At 46.7% G+C, this 24,276-nt stretch overlaps 3 protein-coding genes across 6 annotated transcripts in view; 2 read left to right on the top strand and 1 right to left on the bottom strand.

Annotated features, from left to right (window-relative positions):
* CFAP61 (cilia and flagella associated protein 61) overlaps nt 1-7,490 on the top strand; it is an 826,389-nt gene extending 818,899 nt beyond the window's left edge. Inside the window, exon 27 of the mRNA XM_029593764.1 lies at nt 7,024-7,490. Within this exon, the coding sequence (XP_029449624.1) occupies nt 7,024-7,224 (201 nt within the window). The 3' untranslated portion in view covers nt 7,225-7,490. The remainder of the gene's footprint in view (nt 1-7,023) is intronic.
* A 5,394-nt stretch (nt 7,491-12,884) lies between these two features.
* INSM1 (INSM transcriptional repressor 1) lies at nt 12,885-15,596 on the top strand. The gene is given in 2 exon segments (XM_029593763.1): nt 12,885-14,059; nt 14,061-15,596. Coding segments are annotated over 2 exon segments (1,479 nt in total). The 5' UTR covers nt 12,885-13,022; the 3' UTR covers nt 14,503-15,596.
* Nucleotides 15,597-17,399: 1,803 nt separating this feature from the next.
* RALGAPA2 (Ral GTPase activating protein catalytic alpha subunit 2) overlaps nt 17,400-24,276 on the bottom strand; it is a 1,327,630-nt gene continuing 1,320,753 nt past the window's right edge. For all 4 annotated transcript variants that reach the window (XM_029593760.1, XM_029593759.1, XM_029593761.1 and 1 more), the window contains one exon: nt 17,400-20,601. In XM_029593760.1, coding sequence (XP_029449620.1) covers nt 20,486-20,601 — 116 coding nt within the window. In that variant the 3' untranslated portion in view covers nt 17,400-20,485. The remainder of the gene's footprint in view (nt 20,602-24,276) is intronic.

Here is a 24,276-nt window from a genome sequence, read left to right as displayed (position 1 = left end):
AACAATCAAAAATAATAATCACAATAATAAAAGAAAATAATCATAACCCATAAAAACAGTTGAACAAAATTGTACTCTAATAATCCATCAAAATTTAACATACTGAGCTGTATAATTTCTACACTTCATGGGGAGAGCTTATTACCAAACTGCATCTGATAACCTTTGGTTATTAATCATTAAAAGTCACTCTCATAAGCCATGTTTCTTTCCAAAATTGTAAGCCCTCCCTTAAAACCAGTGGGAGTGAATTCCATAATGCTGGAATTCCTGCTACAAATGAGCAGTTTTGTGGTTGCTTCTTACAGAAAACTTTAACACTCAGTAAGTCAAGAGAATTGCCTTTTTTTGATCATAAGTCCCTCTTAGCCTCTTACCATTTCAATTTCCCTTTCAGAAGTGGGGCAGGTAAGAACCTGGAAAAGGACCAAATGGGGGTGAGAGGGGGGCGAAGTCAGGAAGGGGCTATTGAGCAGGGAGAGGAGCCTGGAAAGGACAATGGTGGGAATAGAAAGATGAACTGGGGTGAGTAATAGGTAGAAGAGAGAAAGGCTAGGAAATGGCCATGGGAGGACTAAGAGAGAAAGGGACCATGGGAAAATGGGAAAATGGATGGGAGGGAAACCATGGGGATAGGTGAAGAGAGAGGGATCGGGAAAGAGAAGAGGGAGTGGCCATGGGGATAGCATGCAAAGAGGTCAGGAGGGTGGGAGGATAAGAGGGGGTAGAAGAGAGAGGAATTGGGAAAGAGCCCTGGAGATGCAGGAGGACTCAGGATGGGGTAGGATGGGAGGGTTGGGAGTGGACTCACGTTTCTGCCCTAAGTCTCTCCGTGCTTAATACCCACCCATGTTAAGTTCAGGCCCTGCCAAAATATCTGTTCTGGCTATGCCACTGCTTCCAGTTCCGAGCCTCTCACTCTTCTCACCTGTCACTGTTTTCCTTATCGTCCCATCCATTTCCAGTCTCTTTTCCTTTCCTCCTATGCTTTCACCCTTCACTCCTCTCACATTCCCTTATCCCATCTCTGCTCCCTCCTCCATCAGTTCCCATCTTCCTTCCTAACTCTTAGTGCTCTGTCCCTCACCCCCTTCCCCATTCTTACACGTTTATACCACCCCTTTCTCAAACTTGTACCTCCATCCCTCCCTTTTCCCACCTCCATCCCTTCATCTCTTCCCCATTCTCACCCCTCCATGATTCTTCCCTTCCCTCCATTAACCCCTTTCTTGCCTCTCCTTCTCCATTTTGACCATCCTTCTCTTCAGGGTCACATCTCCCTGCCTCCTGTATGCTGCTTCCTACCAGGGTCGCTGCTACCTCTGAGCGAAAGATTACTGAGCTTCTCCCCGAACCCCCATGGATTCTAGTGGAGCCATTCATGGGCTTCTCGTTGTTCCTGACAATAACTTTGAGCATCTGCTCATCATTTACAGGTGCGCTGAGGTTAGAGCAAGGCAAGCAGATTTCTGGGGAGCAAATCTGGGACACTTCTCCATCGTGCCAATAGTGGGCAAGTAGTTCATTTGCAGGGAGGGTGGTGGTCCCCATGGAAAATTGTAGTAATCTACTTTCAAAATACACCTAAGAGCACATGTTTTTGAATTTTTAAACCCCTAAATATTCAAACCCCAATGCAAAACCTCAGGGCTGGCGGCTAAATCCTACATACAAGGGAATTGTTATACACAAGAAAAATTCAAATCTGCCAACAATATCCAGCTGTTATCAACATGTAAATTTAAAAAATCAATAAAGAATAAGTGACAGAAACAAAGCCCATTCAATGTAAATTAGTCAGAGATTTTGAACTGGGTCCCAGAATATTTTGCAGTGAAGTTATTAATATTATCTGTCAGATAATAAAACAGTGTCTAACTCTGGGTGCCTCTGCCTGGCTCAGTGTGTCTCGTTTTCCTCATTCTCTGTTCTTGTCTCTGTTCCTTTTTTGTTTTCTCTTTCTCGTGCCCTTTTTTCTGTTTTAGTTTTCTCTTTCTCTTTTGTCTCTTTCCTTCGTCATGGATACCTTAATACTTTATCCAATAAGCCTCGATGCTTTTGATGCAACGGCAACATTGCTCTCTGCTTTGAAGAAGGCGGGGAGGGCTGAAAGGAAAGAGTTTGGATTCAGGGACATCCAACACGAGCCATGACTTTTTTTTACAGTCTGGGCTACTGATGCTCAGACATTAAGGAATAAAACACAGGTCTGCTTCTACGACCAAGTCCAAAGCAAAGCACATCAAGCAGCACTGACTGATCCGTGGGGGTAACCTGCACGGCACGGCAGATACTACCATGGGGAGCTTGCTGGGCAGACTGGATGGACCATCGGCCCTTTCTATGTTTCTGTGTTTATCTTCCTCCCTTCTCTCTGCTCTCTTTTTCTGCTTCTCTTCTTTCTTCTCTTCCTCATGCTTTTCCTTATTCCTCCTCCTTTCTGCCCTCTTTCTCCTAAGCCCCTCCTCTCTTCCTTTCCCTTCCTCCTCCATCAAACTTCAGAATCCTTTCACCTTCTCTCACTCTGTCCTCTCTTTCTCTCATAATGGGTCTTCTATCTGTTTCCATTCACCCCATAACCAGCCCCCTTCTCCTCTCCTTCCATCCTCATTCCTTTCTCCCGCACCTTCCACCCTTACCGCTTTCCTTTTCCCTGGCCCCTGCCCCTCTATTGCTGGTCCTCTCTTCCCTCTCTGCATCCCCTCCCTCCCATCTTGGATCACCCCACCCTCCTGTTCCTTCCCTCCATCATGGCTCCTCTCCCTCCCCTTCATGGCCCTTCCCCTTCTCCCTCCTGTTCCTTCCTCCCTGCCCCATCATGGCCCCCCCCCCTCCTTTTCCCTCTGTCCATCATGGCGTCTCTCCCTTCTATTCCTTCCCCACCCCCTTCATTATGACCCTTCACTTGTTTTTCCTGCTCCTAGAAGCTGGGATCAAGAGAAGGAAGATTCAGATTAGGGGAAGGAGGTGTCCTTACTTATGTTCCGAACCTGCTTCCCTCACCTCCTCACCTTCTCTCCCACCCACCCAATCCATACCCCATTTCTCAAACACACCAGTCCCACATACCCTCTCTCTCTCACCCACACAGCTGGCATCAATCTCTTTCACAACTATGACCCTTCTCCATGCCTCTGTCCCCCTCTCTCTCACACACATATCCTTAACCAGTCCCCTCCCACACTCTTCAGCCTATCCTCGCCCCCCCCCCCCCCCCATGGTCCCTTTCTCATCCCCTTCATCCCTGCACTGATCCCCCTTCTCCAGTGCTGGTGGAAGGGTGTCACATAATCTCTCTCTCATTGCAAATAAATGACCCCCAACTTCTGAAAGAACCACATACCCAAAAATGTAGCACACCCTCCAGCTCCGTGCCTCACCCCCGCCATTTCTCATCTCATCCATCCTTTCAAAACTGCCGCCCCACCCACTTCTGGCGCCCTAGGCCACCGCCTACCCCTCCTAATGCTTCCGCCAGCCCTGCCCGTCTCAGCTCCTCCTCACCTCTCACCAATGATCCCACCTCCCCCTAGCACCAGCCATGGCTTCCAGGCCAGGAGGAGGAGGAGGGGCTGCAACAATGCCTCGTTCTTTATGACTTCAAGATATTCGTTTTTTAATTAGAAGGACTCTGTCTCCCTCCAGTGGGTCCGCACGCAGGAGAATGAGGCAGGGCTGCTAAGCATGGCAGGGCTCGCCCCCATATCCTGCTGCTCCTTGGTTCTTCAGTGTACGGTGAACTTATAATCTGCAGGAGCTCGGAGAAGCCAAGGCATCTTCAGAAATACCTCTCAAGTCCCTCTCTGCAGTCTCTGTGCAGCCTTGCTTGTTGTTTAGACCCGGTGTCAGCCGCTTTCAAACCCAGTTCTATCATCACTCAAAACCAATGACTGAAAAGAAACCCGCCATACATTTTTAAAGCAGCCCAATTTGGGAACATTATTTTCTCCCTTCCCCATGTCAGCAGCAAGAGTGGGGGGAGAGAGGCCTTATCATAGCATCTGATTCTGGTAGATGGGTCATGCACTGCAGGTTGATACTATAATAAGTGCTCCGGCTCCTGCTGCTGGCCTGAGAAGGGGAAAACCAGGAAATAAGCTGCGCTTTTTTTTTTTTTTTTCACATGCACTCAATATATTTATTAATATGGACAACCAAGGATTGTTTCTGTGTATTTAGTTGGTAGATGGTTTCATGGGATCAGCACAGCTGGAAGAGGGTGGGGTCAACCTTCCCTTCACTAAGGGGAGAAGGGACAGCAGCTGTGCTTGGCACTGCCCACTCCTCCCACTGCTAGGGCTCTGTGCGCTTAGCTGTGGTAGATGTCTGCCCTTTCTGAGCCACCACCCTGTGCAAGTGCACAACTTCCCTTGCACAGTCATTCACACTGACCCTGCTGCCTATATTGTCACCCCGACACCCACCAGATGTTGCCATTCTGCACCATTCTCCCTCCCCCAGACACTGCCATTTTGCACTATTCCCTTACCCCCATCCCTGGCACTTCTGAAGTCACTCCTTCCAGAGCCTGGCAGTGCTGTGCTGTGTCTGACAGCAAGTGTGATGAATAGAGAGGGGAAAATATTGGTCTGGGTGGGGACAGGGGGAGAATGCACCAGCTCTGTAGGTGGGAGGAAGTGTAGAGTGGTAGACAGTCCTCCCAGGCGATAACTGGGAGTGTAGAATAGAAGCAGCAGCAGCAGCAGCAGAGTTTCGGTTTCCCTCCGCACTGCAGGTAAGGACAAATTATTCACAAACGGGTGGATTTTAAATGCCCTGCTCGTGTAAATCCGCCCGGATTTACGCGAGCAGGGCCCTTGTGCACCTATTTTGCATAGGCCACCGGCGCGCACAGAGCCCCGGGACGCGCGTAAGTCCCGGGGTTTTTTTAAGGGGGCGTGTCGGGGCGTGTCAGGGGGCGGGGCCGAATGACGCGGCATTTCGGGGGCGGGTCATGGCGTTTCAGGGGCGGGACTGGGGGCGTGGTGCCAGCCCGGGGGCGTGGTCGAGGCCTCCGGACCAGCCCCCGGGTCGGATGACGGCACGCCAGCAGTCCGCTGGCACGCATAGATTTACGTCTGCTTCTAGCAGGCGTAAATCGAGGGACAAAGGTAAGGGGGGGGGTTTTAGATAGGGCCGGGGGGGTGGGTTAGGTAGGGGAAGGGAGGGGAAGGTGAGGGGAGGGCGAAAGAAAGTTCCCTCCGAGGCCGCTCCGATTTCGGAGCGGCCTCGGAGGGAACGGAGGCAGGCTGTGCGGCTCGGCGCGCGCAGGCTGCCCAAAATCGGCAGCCTTGCGCGTGCCGATCCAGGATTTTATAAGATACGCGCGGCTATGCGCATATCTTATAAAATCCAGCGTACTTTTGTTTGCGCCTGCTGCGCGAACAAAAGTACGCAATCGCGCTCTTTTTTAAAATCTACCCCAAAGGGCAAGAGTGTGAAGCAGTTGCTGCATCTGCAAAATCCGAAAACCCAGGGGCTTTGCTACAGCTCCCTCTAATGCTGCTGTTCTGTGATGTGCTACACATCGATTCCAAAGCTTTTACATTTTCATTCACAAACTAAGGGGGTCATTTTCAAAGGAGTTACGCATGTAAATGTGACATACTATCGTAGCAATTTTCAAAAGCTATTTACTCGAGTAAAGTGCACTTACTTGAGTAAATCCTATGGACAATTCAATGGCATATATTGTAGCAATTTTGAAAAGCCCACTTACTTGAGTAAAGTGTATTTACTCGAGCAAAAACCAGTTTTGCTCGAGTAAATGCTTTTTAAAATCTACCCCTAAGGGCCCGATTTTGTAACCTATGCGAGGGCATAGATTTGCGTGCGCAACCCGGTGTGCACAAATCTACGCCCAATTTTATAACATGCGCGCAGCATGTTATAAAATCCGGGGTCGGCGCACACAAGGGAGTGCACATTTGTGCACCTTGCGTGCGCGCCGAGCGGATGTATGAAAAGAAAGTCCTCGTCCGGAAAAAGTTTGGCATTGTACATAAAAAGTAAATTTTCTAACCCTAAAAGGCTTCTGAAGGAAATATTAGCGCTGGTGCATAACTGCTTTGTGAGGATTCTCGATGAGGCCAGTGATGTTCTTGGTTGTATTTTTAGAACAGTGAGTGGCAAGGTCCAGCTCCCCCTAAAACTAGCGACACTCAAGTCCAGCAAATGTCAGGAGCCTAGCATTTGACCTTGTGAATATGTAAATAACATTCATTTTCGCTTTTTTTTTTTCCTTTTTATTTTCTTATTACAAAATGAAACACAAATAATAATACACGTGAACGTGATGAAGAAAAAAAATCACACAAAGCAGAGTTAAACTTGTAGCGGGAGCATTTGGAAAGAAGCTAACATACCAGAAATATGTTTCCCTCTTGCTGGAGCGCTGTGCCCGGCTCTTGCTTTATGTTGTGCTCTTTCCTCGAACGTGGCCATGCGTAAATAAAGGGGCAGATCCCGCCCGGCTTCCTCCTCCCTGCTGGCTTTTGCCACCAAGCATCTTTACTCCTGCTGGGAAGCTGCTGGGACCAGCTGCCTCTCTATCTGATGCCGCTGCCTTCCTGTGGGAAAGGGTAAGGTAATGCTCAGTTGGCTGCCTCCCCAGAGATCAAACTTATCATCTTTCCAAAAGCAGCTCAGCTTTGTTCGTCTGGAGCCTGAAATTGGACGTCTCTCCCTGATTTGGAGACGGCCCAACGGGTAATACAATCTCTGCCCTCGCTGGCTTTAGCGCAGCTGTGATAACTGAAGCTCGATTTAAATATTGGTGCCTTCCAGGCAGGTTCATGGGGCCAAATGTGCCCCTCCCGCCCCCGATCCCTGCGCTAGACTGCGGCAGACATCAGTGAGGAAGCGGAGTCTGTAGGTAATGGGGGGGGGGGGGGGGGGGGGGGGAGTGGAAGCTGCGGAGAGGACTTGGCTTTGCTTTTAGGACGTTCTGACTGTGCACAGCGAGGAAGCTCACTCCTGCTCTTACTTACCTATCTTTGCCTCCTCCCCCCATTTTTTTTGTAGGTGCCTGACCAGCCCTCGGTGGAGGTATTGTGCCGACAGGTAGTGGATAGGGAGATCAGCCTCGCCGAGCTGCCAAAGATCTACCTAAGGAGGTACTTTGAACAGAACGGCTACGGGAAGCTGGTGGAGCGCAGCGTCCTGAATTATCTGAACTACAACAGCTATCACCTGCCCATGTTCGCCAGACCTGGGATCATTTAAGCTCTGCGTCTCTCTCTCTCTCTCAGTCCCCCTGGTCTGAGAACTGTGCTTTCTTTTATTTTCTGTGCACACACCTGAAATGTATGATGCTGTCCTCTAAAAGGGACTTGCCATGTGTAATCCTCAAAATTGTGACTGCGTTATCTCAAGTCTCCAGTAGGGGGACTCCGCCTGTACTGTCACTTCTGCATGAAAGAAAAGTGCAGTGCGGTCTTTTATGTGCAGAGCGCTCACTTCCTGAATAAAATGCAATGGGTCGAGGTTTGCAATTGTATACCGAGTGTTTACTTTGTCAGGTTCATTTCATAGTATCACTTTCTAAAGCCGGTTACTTGCCTTATAGGAGTTTATTAATGTTGCAGGCTAAACGCACAACTCTGATGTCACAACCATGCACCAGTTTTGGGGGGTTTTTTTTGTCAGATATTGAGATCTGAAATGCTAATTTATTTTGCACGAAAGTCTAAACCCCTTCAGTGACCTTTTTATTTAACAATGTACGTTTTATTGACATCCTTGCTAGATGAAAGAGACTACGAAGTCAGTAGCAAAATAAAGTTGTAGGATTTCTCTTTGTCACTGGTGGCAGGGTGAAGACCGGCTGACGACATCCATGCTGCTCAATACGTCCTTGAAAACCCGAATCTGACGCGGTTTTAGCCACACGGTGGGTGTCATTTCGGAAGTTTTAAGCATCTCTGGTAACCGGGGAGCCGGGCAGCTGCAGAAACGCGGTGTTTCTTTTTTAATGACCTGCACGCAACACAGCGTAAGCCTTCCCGATCTTTGATGCAATGCCCTACTTCTAAGATCATGGGATCGCGCAATGTAATCCTTCTGGTGTCATCATTAGCCCCTGCATCTAAAAATACTTAAGGAAGGAAATTTCCTGTTCTGCATTGCACAAACAGCTCTGCATCTCCTCCTGTACTAAGGGGCAGATCTCCGTGCGCCTTTCCACTGCCGGGAAGGAGCGAGGGAGCTGTTGATTGTTTTTTTTTTTTTTTTTCCTGGTTGCCTGAGAACAGAAGTGACGATAAGGTTTGGAGAAAGTGTACATTGCCGGTGGGAGGGGGAGGAGAAACCTGCAGCTGTATGCTAATGGCAAGCAATCTACCGCCTTCCCCATTAAACAGGGAGGACAAATCCTAGCGGAGAAATCAAATAACGCTCAGGCTCCAGCGCCCAACAAAGCCAGGGCTGGGGGGGGGGGGGCCGAAGCGCTGCAGCTCGGGACTGGGCCCCGCACCCAGTTTCATCCGATTCCGGGGAGGCCGAACCGCGAGGATGCTGCGCCGGCTTCATGGCTCGGCCTTGCCCAAGGGCGGGGAAATAAAGGAATCATTTGGGGAAAATGTTTTGGGCGAACGTTATAAAGGGCATCACGGGAGGCTTTCTGCTCCTGCAGACTCTTCTTGCCCGTCTTGGCTCACCGCTGTCCGCAGAAATGATGCACCTAATTGACCATGTGAAGTTTAGGAAAGGCAAACCACATTTGCGTATAAAACTTTGTGCTGGCGAGAACAAAAAAAAATAAAAAGGGAGGGGGGGGGGGATTTTCTGCGGGATGCTTCCTGAATGAGATCTCCAAAGTAGTCATGAAGAGCCGCGATGCCATTACTTCAGGGGAATATTCCCGTAAGCCGCAGACGTCTGACAAAAGCGAGGGGCTCGCGGATGCAAACCTGAGTAATGGCAGCGAGACATTGCCATAGGAACACTTGAAACTTAACAAATAGGAAAAAAAAAATTCTTCAGGGCTTTTTCTTCTTGCCTTGCTGAATGGAGCTTCTTTCCCCCCCCCCCCCCCCTCCCTTTGCCTTCCTTCTTTTCTCTTCCCCCTGCCTTGTATTCTTTTCGGGGATGCAATTATTTAAACGGGCGATCCATGGCAGCTTTATGCTAATATCCGGAACAAAGCGAGGGGGTCTGGGGAGGGGGGGGGGTCAGCGGGGGCGGGGGCGCCAGGCTTCGCGTGTCTCTCGCGTGCCCCTCAGCTAGACACAACAATCGCTAATTCCTGCCAACACAATGCAGCTCCGCCGGGGTCAAAGCAGCTCAAGGGCCCGTCCGACTTAGAAACCTGATGAACCTCTCGCTGCAAGCAAGAAAGCAACATTCGGGGTTTTGTTTTGTTTTGTTTTTTTAAGCAGAGAAAATCTCTATGGCACTTTGTTAGTGATCATCATAGCAGAAGTAGCATAGAAAAAAAAAAAAAAAGGGTAGGGTGGGGGCGGTGGGACAGATGCTCTGTAGAAATAGTTATGAATGCACCCGCTTGGATCTCCTCGCCCAAACAGATCCGGGCATTACTGCGGGAAACACAACCTTGCAGCGCTTCGCACTTTGCCATTCGAATCTTAAACTACATGGAAATAGTTTAACAGCAAAATGCTGGGTCCACTTGGAAAACGGCAAGAACTGCAGTCAGTGGAAGGAAACTTGCCACAAGAATTTTTTTTTTAAAGCATTCATGTGTTCAGTTCAGCTTCATGTGCCTCCCTCTCTACAGTCCTTTACATAATAATAAAATGATACAAAAAACAGGGGCCCTACTAATCATTCAAACTATTTCGTTCCTAGTTACAAAGTTTCGTTTGGGTGTCACAGACCAGAGAAAGGAACAAAGGTCGTAATAATCTGAACCTGTGAAAACTGCTTTTATGCCTGCTCTTCAGAGCAGAAGAAATTAAATTAGTGGGAATATTTACTGTACTGTGTGCTACAAAGCATCGCCCCTACACATCAGTAGTCATGCAATGCTTATACATCTATCACAAACATAATTTGTTGACCAGGTAAGGTAAGGAAATCATTTGATTCTCCTCCAGATTTAGGGTCCTAGTTCCAAAGGGATTTTGTCCCTTCCCTGCCTGTGACAACCCATCCGAAAACAGTGACTGAGAGCAGAGGGCGGGGAAGACACCGCCCCCCCCCCCCCTCAAAATCACGTTTCTTAAACTGGGAATCAAAACTAAACGAAGAGCCAAATAAGATGAAACTCTTAGAATAGAATGGCAAAAGCCCCTAACCAAAATCTATTCACTACTTCAGAAAGCACAAACAGAGGCGTTTAATGTTTTGCCAGAAAGCTTCTTCGGGATCCGTGCCCTCTGAAAAATCCATTTAGATGGGAATAAATAAATTCTTCGATACAAAATATTTGCAAAACTGAATACAGTTCTTTAGGCCCCGTGCAGCAGGTAGAGGCCACGGTGCTTCAGCAGGGCTGGTGGCTTTGTTGCTTCCTTTGCCTTTGGATGTGATGGGTTTTCCGTTGTGAAATTAGTTAACAGTGGTCCTCGCTGGCAAGTTACAAATTTTTCCTTTGTTAGGCAGGCACGGGAAGCAGGTTTTAGGGATCTAGCGAAAGTTTGGGGGGGAGCAGAGATTTAATTTCGGTGAATTCTCCGCACGACTCTGAAGTCCTTCGCTTTCTACCTCCGGCCCTTTACAGGACTTCTTCAACAGGCTCCCGGTGGGATCAGACGTTTACTATCCGTGGACCTTGGCTAAAAACAAAACACACATTTGTTTTCCCAGTTCTAATGGAACAGTTGATGAAAATAAAAAGACAACAATTGTAGCAACAATAAAATATAATTGGTTAAAAAAAAACAACAAGTCAAAGGGAGAGGGCTTTGGAGCACAAATCTCTTCGTCAGGGCTTCAGGAGTAACATAAATCTGAGGATCCCAGGGGCCGGGAAGTAACATTAGTTGGACTGAGGATCCTTGAGGGCCAGGACGTCCGTCCATTCATCCATTACTCCTGAATCTAAAACTTCTGCTTTACAATTAACAAGTCCACCTCGCCTACTTCCTCAACTACATTTAAAATAATAATAATAATAATAATAATAATACCCTGACACGTCTGCTGTTTATATTCTGATCTTTTGTAACTTGTGGCCGTTGAACTAAGGAAAGTGTTGTTCAAATCAAGGAGATTCAACAACTAGAAGACAGAGAGAGGGAATGTTTTCCTTCCCTGGTATGGATGCAACAGTAACAAACAAAAAAAACCCCTCCGAGCCTCCCGAAAGCAATCAAATGCCTTCACTATTAGCGGGCAGACAACAAAAGGAAGCGCTGGCTGAGCGGTGCAGAACCGGCGGGGTAAGAGGGGCCTCGCAGGGGGGGGGGGGGCGGTAACGGGGTGCACCGGGCCGGGGGGGGGGGGGGGAACACCGTGCTCCTCAGCCGTGGGTAACAAGTGGCGCTCGGCCCGATCTTTATTACGGGGTCGGGAGCAGGAGGGGCGATGGCGGCAGAAAGCCCCGACCCCGAGCCGGTCCCGGGTGCTAGAGAGCTGCGGGGCCTGGGCTCGGTTCCGAGGATTCTCCCCCGCTGCTGCCGCTGAGCTCAGGGAGCCATGTGGCGCCCCCCCCCCCCCCCCCCAGCACGCGTCTCCTTCCCCAGCAGATCGGCCTTCAATAGAAAGAGGTTAATTTCCTTCCCAGAGGTGAAAGGGGCAGGGCTCCGGGAGCAGAATGTGCGGCTCCTGACAGGCCCTTTATTTATTTATTTATGGACGCATCTTTCTCCCTCGGCTCCGGACGGCGAACGGGAGCACAAATGCGAGCGCACAAATTCATTTGCACGCAGCGTGCGCAGCAACAGCCGTCAGGGTGGCGCTTTTCCTAGTCTCATTCTCCTGCGCTTACTGTTTGACCCGCACATCTTTAATGGGGGTGCACCCAACCCTTTCTTTTATCTTTTTTTTTTTCTTTCTGGTAGGAAAGTGGAACTTAACCCGAGATCTCTCGTTTGTAAAGGCTTCATTTGGAAAAGGAACTTTAGACAAGTTTCCTCTTTAAAAAAAAAAACAAACCCCTTCCATCAAGCCCGCATCTCCTCAGTCTGTGAATATTATTCCGCGCTCCAGAGTCCTAACCTTCAGTTATTGCAATGATTTGACTTTACATTGAACCACTTTATCATCACCCTTTACAGGCAGCAGAGCAGCAGTGAGTTCCAGGCTTTGAGTAAAAAAAAAAAAAAGCAAACAAAAACCCCAAGACAAATTGTGAAGCAGGCTGAGCGCTCGCGCCGTGCGGTTCCTTTCTTTGCGGCCCCCCTCATCCTCCTGCCACACTTCGGTCCCTTCGCCTTTGTTGCGCTGCTGCTCCGGGACGGGCAGCCCCCCCCCGCCCCCCGGCCCCTGCTGCTCATTGTCATGCGGATGAGGGACATTTCCACCCCCACCCGCTCCCGCCCGGGGGCAGCGGCACAAAGGGCCCGGCACGTGCTGCCGCCTCCGGAGAGGCAGTGGAGCGTGGGGGGGCGGGACCCGGCGTGTGCCTCGGCCCCGGGGGAGGTGCAGGGGGTTGGGGGGGGGGGGGCCCGCTCGGAGCAAGGCCAGGCAGAGTGAAACGATGCGTGCGGATAATCCGCCGCGGCTAATATTGCAGCTCCCCTCCCCCGCAGGTACATCTGCTCCGTCTCCCCCACCTCCCTCCCCTCCAGGCTCTGCCCATTCCCTCTTCATCTTTTCCTGGAGTCCGAGGCTCCCCCCCCTCCCCTCCTTCCCCCGGGAGCGCAGACCGGCTCCAGAGACGGGACCGGAGGCCGCTCATTGGCGGCGGCGGTGACAGGGGGCGGGACCACCGCCTCTTAAAAAGCGGGCAGCCATGCCCGGGGAGCCGAGAGTCGTGGCGCTGGTTCTGCTGCGGCGGACGACAGGCAGGGGTCGGGGGGGCTGAACCTGTAGCGAGCGCCGGAGACCGGACAGAGGCGACCCCCCCCCCCCTCCCCCCTCTTCTCCCGCACAGAGCCGCCCCCTCCCGGCCGCACAACATGCCCAGGGGCTTTCTGGTGAAAAGGAGCAGGAAGTCGACGCCGATCTCGTACCGGGTCCGCTGCGAGGAGGATGAGGAGGAGCGGCTGGCGCTGTTCGCCCCCGGCGGCTGCCCGCGCGCGGGCTCCCCCCGGCCCCTGCCCGCCTCTGCCAGCCCGGACCGCGGGGAGGGCGAGCGGCTCCGGGGCTCGCCGGCCCCGCCGCCGCCGCAGCATCAGCGCGATCCCCGGCCCCCGATCCAGTTCGGCGACCCGGAGTCGGTGTACCCGGCGCTGTACAGCCCCACCAGGCCCGTCAGCCGAGAGCACAACAAGAAGTTCTTCGACAGCGGAAGCTTCAACCTGGGCTCGCCGGTGTCGGCCGAGTCCTTCCCCACCCCGGCTGCGCTCGGCACAATGGATCACCTGCTCTTCGCCCCAGCGGCGGAGCTCAAGATCGGATCCTCCACGGCCGCGGGAGCCTCAAACGGCGGCAGCAATAACCACCAGCAGCAGCATCATCCCGCCCTCAGCAACGGCGGCGGGGGCCCGGCCCAGCTGCAGGCCGGCCTCGTCCTCAGGAACCCCGGCAAGAGACCCCCCGCCGAGCCGGAGCGCAAGCAGCACAAGCCCCCGGCCGCCAAGAAAACCAAAGCCATCCGCAAGCTCAACTTCGAGGACGAGGTCACCACCTCCCCCGTGCTGGGGCTGAAGATCAAGGAGGGCCCGGTGGATCCGCCCAAGCCCCGGCCCCCCTCCGCCGGCGGCGGCGGCGGCAGCAAGCCCCTGGGCGAGTTCATCTGCCAGCTGTGCAAGGAGGAGTACGCCGACCCCTTCTCCCTGGCGCAGCACAAGTGCTCGCGGATCGTGCGCGTGGAGTACCGCTGCCCCGAGTGCGACAAGGTCTTCAGCTGCCCCGCCAACCTGGCCTCGCACCGCCGCTGGCACAAGCCCCGGCCCCCCGCCTCCCTGCCCGGCGCCAAGGAGGAGCTCAAGAGCGGCGCCAGCGAGCCCAAGGAGCATCCCGGCAGCGATCGCGACACCCCCAGCCCGGGGGGCGTCGGAATCGGGCTCCGAGGAGGGGCTCTACGAGTGCCACCACTGCAGCAAGAAGTTCCGGCGCCAGGCTTACCTGCGGAAGCACCTGCTGGCGCACCAGGCGCCGTCCGGCAAGGGGAAGGAAGAGCCGCCGGCCTACCCCAGGGCAGAGGGCGCGGAGAAAGGCAAGGAAGCCGGGCAGCGGGACAGCCCGAGCCCCGGCCCTTTCAACGCCAGCGCCCCCGAGTGCCACCCGTGCCCGGTCTGCGGCGAGCCCTTCCCCAGCAAGAGCGGCCAAGAGCGCCACCTGCGCCTGCTGCACTCCTCCCAGGTCTTCCCCTGTAAGTACTGCCCGGCCACTTTCTACAGCTCCCCGGGGCTCACCCGGCACATCAACAAGTGCCACCCGTCGGAGAACAGGCAGGTGATCCTGCTGCAGGTGCCCGTGCGCCCTGCCTGCTAGGCGAAGCGCGCGCCCGCCCGCCCGCCCGACCCAAGAACTGTGCCTTTGCTTGGTAGAACCATTGCCATTTAGAAGACTGTGAACCTGTTTTATGATCAGAGTGGGGTTTTTTTTTTCTTGTTCTAAACAGAACTGGTGGTGAAGTCTGATATGTTAAATCTTGTTCTCAATGTGTATTACAGTAATTTTTTTTTTAAACATTTACAAGTTGACCCTTTCGTCTAGGGGGCATGGTTTACTTATATAAAGAAAACTGTACACGTCTTATTTGTATCCTGTGTAGCTCAAAGTGTTTCTTCAAATCATTGAAAAGGAACAATTTTTGCCTGGTGTGTTTTTTAAGGTCTTCAGACACTGTTTTTCTTCCTCGCTTTTCTCTTGCTCCGTTTGTGTGTGTGTGTATGTGTAGCCTACGGGTTGTTGTTTTAAGTCACTCTTGAGAAATGTCTTTGTACTTCACAGGCTGTAAACCGAATTATAACACACGATTAGCTTTATTATGGCTTGTGAACTGCTGGATTTTGGCTTTACATTTTTCTGTGAAGAAATCAAACTGCTTGATTAAAAAAAAAAAAAAGGATAATGTCTTTAGAATAGCCACAAATGCCTTGAATTTGTTGTCCTTGGATCTTCAGAATATGCTGTAGAAACTGCCTTAATATTACCTGTAAACTTTTTGTTTAAAAAACTTGAGGTCGATCCATAAGTTTCTGTCTAATTGTACATGTTGATTTATTTATTTTATTTATTTATATTAATTATGAAGATTAATCTATTATTTGATGGAGAATATTGTTTTCGTGTGCTTGTCCCTGCCACTCATGACATTTCACTGTGTATTTTAGGGATTGATCATTTTCTAAAGTGAACTGCTGAAAAAAAAGTTTTAACTTTTATACATTTCTGAATGAATTCCATATTATTTCTCTTTCCTCTGCTTTAAGAGGGCATATAGCTTTGTGAAATTGACAGCTCTTTTAGATGCAATCTCTTTTCTACACACATTATTTTCTTAAATGTTAGTTATTTATAGAATGCTTCAATAGAACTGTTTCCACTGTGTAACTATTTACTATTCAAATAAAATATTTTCAAATTCAAATACACATTCGCTATTTTGTCTGATGTTTCTCAGTGGAAGTCATTCTTCAGTAGCCAACCATCTAAAACATTCCACATCTTTTTTTTTTAATGCTTATTATTTACATCTCATGCAACACAACGTAGGGCATTTTTTAGTGCCACTTTGAGTTTATATAGAATATTAGAGATTCAGTTTAAGACTCACCCTCTCTTTTCCGTTTGAAACACGCCAGGGCTTTCTTTGGGTGTTGTGTGTTTGAAAGCTCGAATTAATGCAAGCTACAGGTGTTCGTGACTGTTTTGCGCGATTGCCATTTGAAAGTAGCGAATACAATGGGGTAAACTCCTCCATCCTGAAGCCTCGTGCTGATCTCGCCAGGTTTTTCAGTAAGTATTTTTGGCTGCGGGGGTAGGATTTCAGGACGTGAAAGCGGGTGATAGTTTTACTCATCTCCATAGAAAGTGAAGTAATTCATTTGGGTCTCACCTTTGTTATAACTGAAGCATGAGGAAATTCAGCTGGGGTCTAGCTTCCCTCGCTTCTCCCTAACGTGTGATAGTCTTTTTTTTTTTCTTTCATGAAAGAGCCCGTTCCAAAAGTGAGACAAACTACAAACTTAATCACCCCCCCCCCCCCCCCAAATTATAGCTCGCTAAGAAATTGTCTTCTAAAGCTTAAAGTTTTGTCTACTAATTGGTCAGAAGCATTCCTTAGGAAATCGACTATTTCAAAATTACAAATGGGCAAAACTAACTTGTTTTGAAAATGCTCCTTACTTTCCAACATTTATTTGTTGCCTTTCATCTATGTTAGATTTAAAATGTTATGAAGAGCAGATAGCCCCCCCTAGTAAAGTACCTACAAAAATTTCACAATGAAAATACATATAAAAAGCTCTGCACTCACAACTGAAAGTACAAAGCCACTAGATGCAAGTCTCTGTCGTCAGGTCTTGGTGTTTGTTTTTTTTTAAAGCATAACACAATGTGTTTGTATTTTTGAATAATAGAATATATCAATTTGTAGAATAAAATGGTGATGTGCATGTCATACAGACAGTTTTAGATATTATTGTTGCGATCAATTGTACAGCTGCAAATACTATGATGGTCCCGGTTATCCCTTTTCTACCTCTCCATCCTCGGAACAAAACAAAAACAGAGATCAAATGCATGCAGTAGGATGTTTGGGGGTAGTGTAAAGATGGGAATAGTAAATATTTCAGCTGTTGGCATAAAGTTTTGACACCACAAAACATGAATTGGAAAACAAAGCAAGAGCACAGATATAATACTGATGCTACTTGTATTTTTGGTGAAGTTTAGCAAGCTGAATGAATTGGCCTTGAAAAGCAGTTCAAAGCTGCGGTTTGGGTCCACTCGTGTCAGGATGGAAGGATTTCATCATATATCAATTTTCTTTCAGACTTAAAGTTCAAGTCAAGGTAAAACATAATTGGTGAAAATATTTAAGAAGCTTTAGGCTAATAACTTGGAAGCTAGTAGTGACTCTATACAAATAAAGTCCTACAATAATATGAAAATAGGTGACTGCACTAAAAGCCGAGAACAAATCTCTTAAATTTCACTTATATACAGAGTAGAAACGCATGAACTGTATGTATTAAACCACAAAACTAACAGCTCATGTGACAAAAATTAAAATGAAAGATCCCCTAAGACTCTTGTGATTTCAGTTTGTATTGATTATCTGAAGCTTTTTTTTTTTTTTTTTTAGTATCCCAGATAACATAACTCTTTCTATTTATCACCCCCTTTCAATCAATGATTTATACACAAGCACATGATTTAATTTTGAATAATTTTAATCAAACAATTTTGTAATTTGCATAACAAAGATTTCCAGTAAATGCATCATAAAAACATTTGATATGTTTAACAATAAAGATGGGCATTTCAAGCATTTATTTTTGTTTTACAAATAATATAATACATGTGATGCACCAACAAAAGGCCATCCCAAGGACTCCCTTTGAAAAAAAAGATAAACCCTCTAAATATGATGATTCCTGGACTGCAGAACATGTTGCACATGACCTACATGGGAATCTGAGAGATTCCAGTAATAGGTTTTCAGATAGTAAGTACTGCTCTATTCAACAGAAGCCATGGAAGACAATGGTACACTTCCACAGCTTCAGAACAGAGTCCTGTCTGGGCTCATGGCAATAGCTGCATCTTGTCAATTCATGTGTAAGGTAAGGCAAACGAATTTTGTCAGACTACCTCCTTCAGTATTCTAGAGCAGTTTATTTTTATTTCACAATTATTTGTTATACAGCACATACACATATATAAAATATGTCCTCCCCCAAACTGAAAACAAAGCAACTCTTTTCCCCCCAATAACTGAAAAATTACTTTGAGGTTAGTATAAAAACATTTGCAATGTGGCCCTTGGATTTCTTTAGCCTTAGTGCAAAATGTACATTCTCAAAACTGATTTAATGCATTAGATTGTGAAGCAGAAAATATGTTGCAGCAGGGTCTTACCAACACAACAGCTGGTACAGAGCTACTAAGATGGAAGGTATTTTATACATTCTAAAATTACTGAACATTGTAAATATCGACTTTACCTTTTTATCTGACTTTAACATAGCTATGCATAGAGAGGGACTGGGGATGTGCCACACTTTTTTGGTCTGACAGGGGAAATAGAGCGCATCCTTGAGTTGGGCTCATACTGTATCAGGCTGATCATCCTTTGTGTGTGAGGAGGGCTAATCTCTGGATGATTGCCTTATAGGAAAAAGATGCCATCTGCAGGACTTCGGCCAGTATAAGTTCAACACATTTTATTGGATACTATAGGGAGGAATAATTTCCTCCAAGCAAGCAATCATTAAAACAAAAGCAGCCTTTTAGGTACACTTTAGATATGCCAATCACAGAACTGCTATTCTTCTCATTTACTTTGTAGACACACCAAATCAGAAAGGAGCAAAGAACACTATCTAATCGAGTAAGTTTAATGGCCGTCATAAATGCTCAGTGCAGCAGCTTAGCTGTGCTCATTTTCTGCCAACTGTGGGAGGTCGTGCCCCGGCATCCACTAATAATTTCCAGCTTCTGGCCTGGACAGTGAGTGCAACTCAATCAAGAAATTGCCTGAGAATCTGCCTCCAGGTATCAAACAAACAAACTAGTCACAGAGCCAACACCAACAGACATACTATAACTTAACAAAACTAATGAAATTATTTATCAAACACTACTCATTTACTTAATAAAAATAGAAGTCACTGCAGACATAAAAACAGATATTTAATGTACACAAGAGAAAATGAGTGCAACAAAACCCGATTACAAGTCCTATGGTGCACATAAGCTTCACTTAGACAAATCCTTGTCTCCCCTTAACCACACTTCAGTAAGGATAAGGAAAATTACATATAGTAGTCACATTTTTCTTTTTGTCCAGTTAATGTGTTTAAATAGCATCACCCACACATACAACATGAGCCCGAGACAAGGGACAATAAACCTGAGGAAGATTGGAAAGGTTACAGGAGTATTACACAAAACCAGATCATCAAGATACAGCCACATACACATGAATACAGACCCCAAGTGGCAAACAAAACACCTTCATTTAAATCCTTCCACTTTACTGCTAGATTAGCAGCAGATTTCTTAGATTTCAAATACAACCTCTAAAACAGCTATTTGATATTTTCTTGTTTTACACAAAAATACAAAGAAAAATAATCACAGAACAACAAAGATACCAACCAAAACTACAACACAGTAAATAAAGACATTTCAAAAAGAATACCTGCACTGACCAGAGACATTCATTCAGCATAGTCACTCCTAGCAAAGCCTCTTAGCCATTGTGATAAAACTTGCTAATACACAAAACTAAATCTGAGACTGGATTCATTTTTAGAAAAATTAACACAAGGATAATGATTTCAATACAACAAGTGTTTCAATATCTGGTTTGTATTAACCTCCTGTAACATTTGTGCTTGCCAGGAAAATAACTGAGGTTTGCAGGTTAAAGAAATGTTTTGCTCAATTCAGAGGTCTCCAAGTTCAGCTGGGTTCCACAGATAGCTAGATAGCTTACATTCGAAGTACTGGGAAATCAAAAATATTTTTCGGTCTAAATACATTTAAAGCATTTCTCTTCTCTAATTGAATCTTCAAGGGTGACCATCTAGCTGCAGGTCATAAGGAAGGAGTGAGTCAGACCTGGTTTTTCAACTCCTGTTTCAAGCATTCTGTGAAATTTTCATGCTGAAACTATGATTCAGAAGAACTGAAAACCCAGGACTGGGTTCACCTGCTCCCTATAGCTGGAGCTAGATGGTCACTGTCATGCTCAGAAAACCAGAACCTTACAATTTACCTTGTAAGGAATTTATTTATTAATACTGGTCCTAGTTCCCCAATGGAAATGCTGAGAACCACTGACTCTGCAACATTCTGAAGTGATTCACTCTATCATCCCAAAATGCCACAGATCAGACTGTCCTGTGCATCATTACTCTCTCCTACAAACTGCCACAGAGAGTGGGGTACTATAGTGGTGCAGAATATATACGGTAACTAAATACATGGCTTTGCGCAGCCCCATTGCCTATATGGAGATACTATGTTACTTTATAAAAGTCTTTGGAAAGGAGTGACATTTCCTTTTCTCTTCCTCTCCATTTTACACATAACTCATTCCCACCAATAGCAGTGTCATAAAGTCCCAGAATGCACTTACTAAGGAAGCCCACAACACTAATTCAGCGATAATGCCTTTTGTGGTTAATCATTCAGAGGTAAAAGTTCTATTCACAGATGGCGTATTGTTTTGAGAATTTAAAACCATTCCCTTGAATTAACATAAAAAGTGCTTTAAGTGGAAGATGTGCTGACAACACTAGTGGAGCGGCAGAGTTTCTCCGAGAATCAGCTTTTCATGGCACGTGGCAGTGTTGCAGATGTCTGGTTTGCAACCTCTCATTCTATCAGCACCTGCACTCATAGAGATATAACCTGCAAAAGAAGGCAAAGAAAAACCAACATGAGAATCCATATTATCACTTTTCAATTAAAGGAAAGTCTACTGAGAAATGTAATGCAAAAAACAAAATTGTCCAAAAGCATAAAATGATAAATTTGCTAATAGTAAAAGAGACTACCAAACTGTACAAAGTACATTATCTCCCCAAACTAGTAGGAGATACTCAATGCCAATGCATGTTCTACCCATAATACCTTCCTTAAATGCTTTCAACCATCCTAGCTGCAAGTTGTCACAGTATAGTGCCGAAGTGGGCAAATAGGATGAGACATTAAATCTGAAGTGGGCCTCTGGAAGGCCTAAGGAGTAAGCATATTGGTAAATCTGCCTGCACGTGCAAATCTCTTGGATCTTCTGGGATACTTCCAGGCAGGCTGCCCTTGGAACATACGATGCAGTAAATTGTGCCAGAAGGATATCATCACCTTTAGTTCAATTGTGTACTGACCTGATGAAGGGAACTAACTTAAAAGCTGGTCACAAGGTATGGTTAGTCCAATACAAAGGTTTCATCTACAACTTGTTTATTGTCTAATTATTATTTTAGTGTAATTCGTATCACGTTAATAAATTGCTTACAAATTGAGTCTGCTCTGTGGTGCTCCCTGTTCCCAGCCCCACAGAAAAGGACCTTGCATTTATTTATATAATTCATGACCACAAAAATACTTTTGATCAAAAACACAAGATGTTAGTTACACAATTAGGTTGAAAGAAGACCAGAGGCTCATCAAACTCAACATTCCAACTGTTCAATAGCTCCCTCTATATACAGAAAGCAAAAAAAAACCCTATGAATTTGTACTGATTGGGAAGCAGTAAAAAAATTTCCTTCCTAACTCCAAATACGGCGATTGGCAAGTTTCTGGATCAGCACTTTTTCTCAGACACTAACTACATACTTTAACCCACTAATTTCTTTGCCTTCCAAAAATGTGGTCAATTTTCTTTGTTAAGGTTTTTAGTGTCACAGCCAAGCATAGTAACCAGCTCTGAGGATGCTTGAGCACTCCCACTATTGTCTCTTGCACTCCTGGAGATTGGGAGCTGAGAGCTCCATGCTGCTGGGGAAAGCAGTAAAGAAGTGCTTCTGTCTTCTTGCTACAACTCCCGCCTCCCCCTGCAACTCTGGCTGCTCGTCTTTTACTCTAGTTACTGGTTCCGTCTCCTCATGCAGCCTACTGGCTGGCTAATGGGCGGCAGAATTGACCAGAGAGTAGCAGCAATGTAGGGTAGTCTTCCTGAAGTGCTCTAGGTGCCTTCCCTCTGGATCATAGCCTTTCTTCAGTGGTGGCTCCGTATCATAGTGGCAGTGGTAGGAGGTGCACTACAGAGGTATGTCTACCCATTTGACTAAAAAGGAGAAGGAGAAGCCATATACGTTGGAGGGGAAGATGGCCGCTGTGATGGAACCTGCTTCAACGGCAATGCTCACTGATGCTGTTGTAGCAGATCTTATCTCCGCAATAGTGACCGCTCGTGTGTCCCCATTTTGATGATCTTTCAGCACAAATCGTGGACCTTAAAAGTTCCCCATCTGAATCTCACATGCGCTTGGAAACTACAGAGGGCCGGGTTGGCCTTGTGGAAGATGATATGCTTTCATTGACTGCCAAGGTGGACAAACTTGAAAAATTGGTCAAAACACATAAAGCTAAAATCGATGATTTAGAAAATCGTTCCCATCAGTCTAACCTGCGCTTTGTGGGATTCACTGACACCATCTCTGACGGGAAGCTCCATGAGATCTTGGAAATTCAATAGGTTGAAATGGGAGTTACTGGTTCAACCTTCTGAGATGATTAGACTTCAGTTTGTTTTCTATTTGTAAGTTACTGAATGACAGTTTACACAAAAAAGCTACCTCCTCTTTGCTATCTTTGAAACATAAATTGTTTTTGTATGGAAACTGAATGGGAAAACTGCTTGCAAACTTGATTAGAGGGGACCGTAAGTCTGCTTTTGTTTCTGGTTTGCATTTGAAAAGGGGGAATTTGGCTACTACGAATCAGGGCATCAGTGCGCTCTTTCGGGAATACTATGAATCATTATATACAGCAGAAAAAGAAAACATCTCAGTTAGGAACCAGTTTATGGAGAAGGTCAAGGTTCCTTCTTTAACTCCATCACAATTGGAATTCCTTAATAGTTCTATTAAAGTGTTGGAGATCACATCAGTAAACCAAGCTCTCCCAAATTTTAAAGCACCAGGGCTTGATAGATTTTACAGTGTATTTTTATAAGGTGCTGTTAACATCAGTGACTGCCAGTCTGAAGAATTTGTTCACTGCAAAGATTCAGTCTGGTGTGATGCCAGAAACATAAAAATTGGGGTACATTGTTGTTCTTCCCAAACAGGGGCGGGATCCACAACTGGTTTCTTCCTATCGCCCTACCTCTCTATTGAATGTGTATATCAAGATTTATGCAAAACTATTAGCTAATAGATTAGCAGATAGAATGTCTTGCCTGATTTCTCCTGGCCAGGTGGGATTTGTTAAGGGACGATGCTCCAGTACCAATGTCAGGTGGATTCTTTTATTACTGGATCTTTGCAAGCGTGGTTCCTTTGCAGATCCTATCCTGATGGGATTCGCTGCGGAAAAGGCCTTTGATTATGTCTCGTGGGACTTTCTACAATGTGTTCTGGGCTTATTTGGATTTTCTGGCTTTATAAATCAAGCAATTGCGGTGCTTTGTAAGTAATCGATGGCTAAAATTTCAGACCTATTCCAATTAACTAGAGGAACCAGACAGGGATGTCCTCTGTCTCCTTTATTGTTCATTATAACTCTAGAACCCCTGATCGCGATGGTGAATGGTGTGCTCTAGGAACATGTAGCTTTGTGTGTCCCTCTTTTGACCTATTTGCAGATGACATTCTCTTGTTTATACCCCAAGCAAAGTGCTTGCTCCCGAAACTGTGGCAAAAAAATTTAAAATTATGCGCACAAAAATTTAAAATTCTGAAACTTTATATTGGTCAAAATAACACAATTTACATGACAGTCTAAGTAATTATATTTTAAATTAATACAGAAAAAAGTAATTACTTAGAGATGCAGAATTTTAAATATTTTCAGCAGAATTTCCCTAGAAATCACTGTAAGAGTGTCTCTTCCACTCACTCTCCCCTATTCCCCTGGCCACTTTACCCTCTCAGGCCTCAACTCTTCCACCTGCCAGTATCTCTCCCCTTCACACCTCTAGGCTCAATCCCTTCCACTCTATCGCCAGTCGCAGAGTTTGACCCATTCTCAGTACTGCCCCTCACACAGGCTCCCCTCTGTCCCTTCCTCTCTCGCACACATGCTCCCTCTCTCTAGTACACGTATACACACCCTCTTACAGGCTCCTTCACTCTCTCACACATACACATCCCCTCAACCAGGATCCCTCTCTCTAGCATACACACCCACACAAACTCCCTTTCTCTCTCACACATACATCCTCACACAGGCTACCTATGTCTCTCTTTCACGCACCCCTTCACACAGGCTCTGTCTCACACATACACAATCCTTTCACACAGGCTAGCCCTCCTCACATACACACGAGCTCTGAATCTCTCACACATATACACACTCCTTCACAATCTCCTCATATAGGCTCTCTCTGGCACCAACACTCAAGCATCCCCCCACCCT

Source organism: Rhinatrema bivittatum, chromosome 3 (assembly GCF_901001135.1).
Source record: "Rhinatrema bivittatum chromosome 3, aRhiBiv1.1, whole genome shotgun sequence".
Lineage (NCBI taxonomy): Eukaryota > Metazoa > Chordata > Amphibia > Gymnophiona > Rhinatrematidae > Rhinatrema > Rhinatrema bivittatum.
The sequence above is the reverse complement of the archived record's forward strand: the minus strand, read 5'-3'. Positions and strand labels throughout refer to the sequence as shown.